At 44.7% G+C, this 8,478-nt stretch overlaps 1 protein-coding gene across 3 annotated transcripts in view; it reads right to left on the reverse strand.

The window, feature by feature from the left end:
* The window catches only part of ST8SIA6 (ST8 alpha-N-acetyl-neuraminide alpha-2,8-sialyltransferase 6), a 42,055-nt gene extending 35,506 nt beyond the window's left edge, over window positions 1–6,549 (reverse strand). For all 3 annotated transcript variants that reach the window (XM_054816698.1, XM_054816697.1, XM_054816696.1), the window contains exons 1-2: window positions 6,434–6,549; window positions 6,057–6,152 (exon numbers count right to left, since the gene is read on the reverse strand). In XM_054816698.1, the coding sequence (XP_054672673.1) occupies window positions 6,057–6,152; window positions 6,434–6,528 (191 nt within the window). In that variant the 5' untranslated portion in view covers window positions 6,529–6,549. The remainder of the gene's footprint in view (window positions 1–6,056; window positions 6,153–6,433) is intronic.
* Between the last annotated feature and the right edge of the window lie 1,929 nt (window positions 6,550–8,478).

The raw sequence follows: 8,478 nt of genomic DNA on the forward strand, positions 1-8,478 counted from the left end.
TACTTAGAACTGCACTATAACTTTGGCAATGAAATCAGATAACATGCATTACAATGCAGATATCAGGCTACATTCAACTAATTTTGCAAACTCTTAAGCTAGATGAGAACTTGAAGTGGAAACCATGTTACATTGTGTTGGCTTGAACTCATAAAACTCATGAAACAGGGACATTTCTGCTGCATTTCCCTTACAGTTCAGATATGTTCAAATCCAACCTCACTGACCAAAATCTGAAAAACAGGGGGTTTTTTTTAATCATATACGAACAGCTTGAGGACCACATACTTCCTATGGTAATTCTAAGGAACTCAGAAAGTACACCATCTGTACTTTAATAAATCCACAGTAGATTAAGACCATGTGCCATATCTATCAGCACGTTGTTATTCTATATCTTGCTCTCAAGAAGACAGCAGTTCCTTAAATTGTAAAATTCTTTAAGACAAGGATTGCACCCACCTTTAGAATAAGAAATAGAGAAACTATATGCAAAGTCCACGGCCCCTTTTGCTGCACGTGTAGCATTCAATCCTGAGACTATAGGGAGACATTGCAGGGAATCACCAGACAGACAGGTACCTCAGTTAACATGGAATTCTGGGGGAGCAGTGGTACAGGGAGGGAAAGAAAAGGGAAGCCCTTTAAAAACAAACCCAAACTCAACTCCAAAGAGTTATCAGAGTAGGAAAATGGATGGACATAAGATGGATGAAAAACGGATGAATGGTAGGAGGTAAAAAAAAAAAGGCAGATGGAGAAAGGTAATGTAGTGCTGTGAGTTGTACCATAACATAAACATATGCCCAGGACTGAAAAGCCAATCCTCCAGAACTCCCACAAAATCAGCTGGAAACAACTGAAAGAATGTGGGGTGAGATTTTCAGAACAGCTCAGAACTGGACTGTCTGGCAGCACCGAAAGCAACAAGAATTTCACCCCTAATTTCAGCAAGAGTTAAGTCCACACTAAACGTGAGGAAAAATCCCTCTCATTGGCTTTATTCACTCCATGCCCTGCAGAACTAGTTGTTGCACTTTTTCTATGGCTTCCTGCTCATCTGCCTGAAGCAGCACAGGACCTCTGAACCTTGTTCCAGCTGAGCATCTCCAGCTAAAAAGGCTAACTTCTGCATGCAAAACTGCACATGTATCCTTCTACCAAACTGGCACTGAACAACACTATCCAGATTGTGAATACCTTCTGTCTTAATCTCTCCCTTGAAGAGACTAATTTATATTTGAATCTCATAGTCTATTAGTTGAATACTATTAAAAACCCACTAATCCGTACTTCCCTAGGAAGGGTGCTCTTAAGTGCTATCTTTGACACTATTTCAAATTAATCAGATAATAGGAATGTAGCGATGTTTTTAAGGTTCACAACACCTCCATTAGTAAGGCAATACACAATTTAAATGTTTGGTGAAATGGACTATAAAAATGGCTTTATCAGACCATAGGGGTAAGAATTTTTCTTGTAATGTTAATCACAGTAACTGTGAAACAGACTGATCCTACTATCCTTGTTCAAGTTCCCATGGAGGTTTTGTTTATCTACAGAATGCTAAATCAGGTCTTTAAGACAAGCTGCATTTTGAAATTAGTTGGAAGACCTTCCAGTGCATTCACCAAAGTTATACATAACATCAGATGATACTTTTTATTTATAAAATCCATAAACTGTATGACAGGTAACATGACAAGCAACATTCAGAGTCTCACAGTGGGTAAAGTGAAAAGAATAAGGTACTTACACTAAAATGATGTTACAATAGTACACAATAGACAGAATGACAGAGCAGTTTCACTCGGACCAAGTAAACAGAGAGAGGCTGGGAAACCTTTCACCGCTATCAGAACATAAATGTGTCCTGGCAGCAGCTTTCAACTGAACACCTATTTATTTAGACAGAACTAATACATGAGGCATGTGTTAGAAATGCGGTCCTAAAATATGTCTGCATGCATCACTTGGGAATGAAGGGAAAAAATACTAAGAGAGCAGTAAAATTAGTGAAGTGGCCACCAGTGCTGACTAATCTAAACTAGCAAATTATTTGTGCAATATACTAAGCTACTGTTCATAATCATGGTAATAGCCCGTCTCTTCTTCCCCTTCTGCCTGCCAGAATGCAATATTTTGACAGGAGACAGAATGTACAGGTCTCTGTAGCATAGTTAATTAAGTATAGTTGTTTATTCCCTAGGCCTGCATAAAGATCTGCTGCTGAGAGGGGAGTTGGAGAAACCAACACTATGGAACACTGTATTAATACTAACTTGTTTACTCATAGCTCCTCAATCACTTCCTCCCACTGTTCAATTACCTCAACAATCTCTACACTGTGCTTCCCTTGGACCTGTGAAAACAGAGAGAAAATTAGGGAAATAGTAAGTGAATGCCTTAAAATTAGTGGCAAAAACAGAATAACAGAGTAGTGGTGGTCAGTTCTTCAGGGTACTGCTGCCTTGTTATTACTTGTATATAAAGTATATATAAATAGTGCTTGAGAAAACTATTTTCACTTCCCCTGTAGGAGCTGGCATTATTTATCTGCTATATATTCCTGGGCAGTACAAAAGGAGCTAGAATTCCTGCTCAAGCTTAACGTAGCACACCCTGGGCCACATAACAAAGAAAAGATTACCTGACTCCTCTTATTGTCACCTTCCCCTGATAAGCACTTGCAGTAGTGAGCCCTCTATTTTGCTATTAATGCTGTGACTACACAGCCAAATATGTTGGCACAAACACAGGTGGGGAAGGAGGGAGGGAGGACCAAGTGTCTAAAGGTGGGACAAGTGCAGGACTACTTCTTTTGGTTGTACTGTTGGCTTAAGCAAGTTTACGCTGTACTTGCAGTTACAGCTTAAAAACTGAGAGGATGGTATGAGACATAGGCATGAGGATTGGCCAGAGAACCATAGTATTGCAGTGTAAATGATACTGGTTCCAGGAATAAATTCTGGGGACTACTAGAGAAACCTTACTAACAGTGGTCTTGTTTTCAGTAAGAAATCGTACTAAGAGGCATAGTAGGCTGTGGAATAAACCCAAGACATAAACTAGAAGTCACACTGTAAAGGCAGTCACATTGTTCGAGTTATCTAACGCTTAAGAAGAAAAAGCAGTAAGAAATGTCCCGTAAGAGACAAACTACATCTTCAAGGTTATTTACTGAGACACAGATCTTCAGAGAACTTTAGGTGCCTAGTCACCATCTAATTAAACATTGCTGTGCATAATAGCTGCCTAAATATCTATGACAGTCTGAACCAATCCTCTGCTTTTCATCCTTTCATCCTTCAGTTTCATCCTTTTAAAAGAATTACTCAAAGTAAAAGAACAGATTAGCTTTCAATATTGCGAGGCAACAGAATAATAGGGCCTTAGAGATTCTTCAGGAGATGTTTGGTTACAAATGTGCCTCCAACAGCAAAGGAAATCATGATAAGAAGAAAGATTAGCTTGCGATTCTGAAGATTGTCTATATTACTTGGAGTTCAAGAAGGATAGTGCCCAGGTTTTTTTTCTTTTTCCTTTCCCGGATCCTCCCACCAAAGTTGGTGAGAAAATCTTAGCTTGCCAGAAAAATGTGTCTAACTGATGAAGAGATCAGAGTCTAACCTAACATCCATGCACATCCTCTTACACAGGAAAGGACATTGCTGTCAGCAACACAGCAATGCTATTCAAACCGTCAGGGTACTTTAGGAGAACTATACTTCAGGAAGTCTGCACCAATAGGTTGTTCCTAGTTTTATGCATCAACGTACTAATGTAGCCTCATATGATTCAAAAATTGACTAACCCCTATACAACCCGTTTCAATGAGGGGCTCTTCTGTCCTTTTGCTATACTCACATATACTGCAGCAAAACCCCACTGCAAACTGGAATCTAATTCCTATTGACCAGACCATCCATCTCCATCACTAAGGGATTGGTGTGAATCTCCTGAATGAGTCCAGATGCTCTCTGGATCAAATCTCTCCAGCATGGCCCTCAGCCAGGCCCAGTCCAGCTGCTGCCTGGATCAAACCCCTCCAGCATGGCTCCCTGCCCAGTCCAGCTGCTCTCTGGATTAAGTAACAGCTCCTGGTCAGTCCAGCAGCTCTCTCTCCTTCCTCATGTGCCAAACATGCACCACAAACTCCTGTCAGGCCAGCTTACTGAGTGTAGTCACTCAGGTGAGAAAGAACATCCTCTCTTGGATTCAGCCTGCAAGCCATCCCTCCAAAGACACTACAGTTACAAGAGCTAGAGTGAAATGAAACTTTTTTTGATGAATAATTTACTTGTCACACTTTTGCTGTCACTTAGTCACGAAGAAATACAATTCCAGGTTGATCAAAACTAGCTACAAATTGGTGCCAAAATCCTCCAAGTAGATTAAGGAAAAACATGTATTTAAAATCTCATGCTCACTTGCTTTATTACAGAGATTAAAATCTGACCTATACATGCCATGGAGTTTCAGCCCTCTTTGGTATGTGTTGCTTCCACTTTCTTTGCTCCAGTTGTGACTGTACTTACAGCAGATGGGAAGTAGCTAGACTCTGAAGTGCTCTCTGCCAGCATTTCTAGTCAATTTGACTCCATGGTTTAGCACACAGTGCTGAGTGGTAGGAGACTGCAGCTCAGAAACTAGCAGGGAGAAAGAAGAGTACGAGAAGAAGGGGCAGGGAGGAACAACAGACATAACACAAAACAGAGCAGAGAAGAGAATGGAGTGACAGCTGCAAAAACCAAAGCATAACAGAGTACGTACTGCAAAACCAATAAATTGTGAAGAGTGGAAAAGAAGGGGGGAAAAAAGCAGAAAGGGAAAAAATGAGCACAGGAGAGAGAAGCAGACTAGAAGCACATAATAGCAGTTAGAATTCTGCAAATGTTCCTGTTCTTTTTGTTTCACTCTAATTTTGAAAGATGTTATAAACTTCTGGCTTGTGAAATTTCTAAATTTTGAGGCAGGGAGCACAAGGGTCTCTCATCGGAAATGCGTAAGAAACCTATTGTTAGTGTATACTGCAATGATTACTACGACTATCATCACTTGCATTCACTTAGGGAAAGTATATGTTGTTTCAACCTCAGATTCAGCTAGACTGGGCGAAATGGCGGTCTCAGTAAGGTTAACTGCATTGTCACCATTGACTTCAATACAACCAGGACGTCACAGTTCCCATTAAAGACCCAATTGTCAAGTTCTTTCTAATTTTTATCATGTGGTTTTGACCATAATATGTATTAACATACAATAATCATTGGAACTGCAATGTCTATGAGGCCATATAAAGTAAAAGAGAATAGCAAAAATATTTGCAAACTACTTCTTACATAGTAATATCTCGTGTGTGGATTACACCACTCTTCTGCACTATTAGTTCTCCTACAGTGTGTGAAGACTCAAGAGCACGAAAACACAGTCATTAATACTGAAGCCTGCATGTAAGACACAATTTGCTTCACAGCTAATTTTACCAACCATTTTCATGTTAAACTTCACAGTATAAAATAACAGGCTGTAAAGCAAAGACCTACACTGATTAAAAAGATCAAGACATGGGATCTGGCAAAAGGGGTCCCACAGAACAAGATGCTACACAACATGAAAAAGGCTTCACATGTCTGGCCTTCATCCCATGGATTTTAAAGGAGAAATCTGTATTTTTAACTAAATACACATTACAAAAACAGTAACAATGTTACCTAGCTCCACCTTCCTAGAAAGAAGAATAAAAGATAGCTGGAACATGCCATTCAGCAAGCACTTTTTGCATTGTATGTTAACAAAACTGCTATATGCAAAATTTTATTGGGCTCAAAACCAACGGCAGAGTGACAGCTGTCATTAAGAGGCCCTATGAACAAATAATTCATTGCAGTTAAAGTGAATTTTCATTTTCTCAGTCTACTAAGTCTCTAACGCTCTCTCTGATTAAGCTGCCAAAACAAAAGGAAGAATGAACCGGAGCAAAGGCAAATCTCTGCTTCCGTAGACCCTTCCACAGGGACCCACGCTACCAGGAACTGAAGGCGGGCAGCCCGTACCTGTTCTCTGTCTGAGGAAGGGATGTTAGGGGGGACCTCAGGGCTCGCACCACTTTCGGCGTGACAGCAGCTACTCCTGCGTCCTCCTCCCAGCCCCTGGCAAGCAAGACGGGAAAACAAAGTTGTCAAAAACAGTGACTGAACATCACTAGGCGTGAACGGCGCCGGTCTCTTCCCCACGAATCGTTCACACGCCGCGAACACCCGAGACGAGCCCAGCCCGCGCCGGGGGGCCACCGCGCCAGGCTCCGCCGCGCCCCTCTCCCGGCGGACGGCGGCTGGGGGCTCGCCACGTCCCGCTCCTTCTTCCCCAGTCAGCTCCAGGCTCTCCCGCCCCGCAGCCCCACTGCAGCAGGCGAGACCCCCGGCCGCCCTACCTGGCACGGAGGGGCTGCTGGCCGCCCAAGCGCAGGAGGCAGCCGCCGAGCAGCAGACTGCCCAGCGCCGCGGCCAAGGCGATGACAGCCCGCATGGTGCGCTCGGCAGCGGCGCCCGCCGCAGCTACGGCCGCCCCATAGTATTTAAGGGAGGCTGCGGGGAGGGGGAGGTGGCCATGGCAGCCACAGGGTCTCTCCGCCCCGCCCCTCCTCTCCCGGCGGCCGCAGCCCTGCGCCGCCATCAGACCCCCTCCCACCGCGGCCGCTGCTCGGAGCCCTACCCGCTGGGACTGCAGGGGCTGGTGGCGGCCGCGCTGAGGGGCCGGGCGGAGGCAGGCCGGGCTTTCCGCCGAACTTTCCCCTCAGGCGAGCGGCGCGGCGCTCCCCGGGCAGGTTCCCGGGGGGGGTGGCGGCCGCCGTGCGGGGGGCGGCTCGGAAGGAGGTTGCCGCCTCAGTTTCCCCCCTCGCTCCCGGGGCGGCGGTGCCGGCGGGGGGCGGCTCGGCGCGGTGAGCTCCCGCGGCGTGAGGGCAGGATGCGGGCAGCCTTTGCTAACAGCTTCTCGGGGTGTTTTTTGGTAGCAAAGGCGGTGGGGAGGGTACCGGGCGGTCCGAGGGAGTTAAAATACTGTCGAAACTTTAATTTCGAGTGTCGGCGGGGGGGGGGGGGGGGGGGGGGCGGCGCCGCGGCGCCGGCGAGCGGGGGGAGGTGCGGAGCGGCGGCGGGATCAGCGTTGTGGGGGTTACCCGGGAAGGAGCCACCGGGGGAGGCCCGGGCAGCCTGCCCTGCCCCGTGGCAGGTGCAGCGAAGTTGCTGCTGCTTTAATAGCTCTTTATCTTATTTGTAAATAATATTAAATGTGTTGGGGTTTTTTATAAAATGTATTTGCAGTGGTTTTGGTGAAGAAATGTTTCTGTAGTAAGCTTGCATGTTTTTGCCTAATTGTGCACTAGGTGCTGTTTTCACAAGGCCAGCCATTGCTATGAGAAACCTAGTAAGGTGACAAGGTGCCATTAATTAGGGCCCCTTTATTAAGAGAGTGGGCTGTAGAGATGATGTACCTTACAGCAGCCTTTCAGTTGTGAGCCAGCTGACTGGTACCTTGCTTCTGCAGATTTTTCTCTATCCTGCCTGTTTTCTGTGTCTGCAAGTGTTCTCCTAAGCCTTGGAGCTGCTGTTCTTATGTTTCCAAACAATGGCTGGAAAACCTCAAAATAAGAGCTCTGCTGCAGCTATATAAATGAAGTAACAAGGGACTTGATACTGTGACTGGCAAGTATGAGAAGTACGGTCCATCAGAGGAGCAACGCAGCACTGGGTGTGATGGAGTATGCCATGAAATATCTAATTATTTTTAGGGCACTTATGTCCCTGGTGAGCAGTGCTGTGGGTGCTGGTGAGAGGGAGCTGGAAGCAGTTGCAGGCTGGTGTTGCTGAGGAGTAACAGGTAGCGGACTGGCTCAGTGCACAGTCCTCCTGTGCGCACAGCTCAGCCGTCCTCTTGGCTTTGCAGTACTTAGTCGTAATAGAGAAACAAAGCCTGTGTTAAGACTTGTGAAGTCCTGAAGTTTGCTCTTTTGAGGTTGTCATGAATCATAAATGTCTTGAACATGAAGGTGTTGTATCACCATTTCTAAAAAACTTACTTCAGCTTCAGGCCTATCATCCAGCTGACATTGTATATGAACATGTAGGGGCCAACATTCAGGCTTTTCAATGTATGTTCACTGGTTAGCAGATACAAGAAATTTCAATCCCACTGTTACCTCTGTAAAACTTGAAGACTTCTACTTATGTTAGTGAATATTCTGAGCCTATTTAATAATATCCATTAAATACTCTGTAAACCAATAAATCTTTCATTTTAGAAAATCTAGTTGTATTCTATTTCAGTTCTGAATGAAAGAAGACTAAGAATTACAGTCCAGAAAACTATATTTTTCCCTCTGCAGTACAGTTTTCCCATGAGTCCTGAAATATCACTGTCAGCTAATCCATGGGAAATTTAGTGATGTCATTGAGGACATCGTATTTCAAGTTAGAGGTC

The sequence above is a fragment of the Grus americana genome, chromosome 2, assembly GCF_028858705.1.
Source record: "Grus americana isolate bGruAme1 chromosome 2, bGruAme1.mat, whole genome shotgun sequence".
Classification (NCBI taxonomy): Eukaryota; Metazoa; Chordata; class Aves; order Gruiformes; family Gruidae; genus Grus; species Grus americana.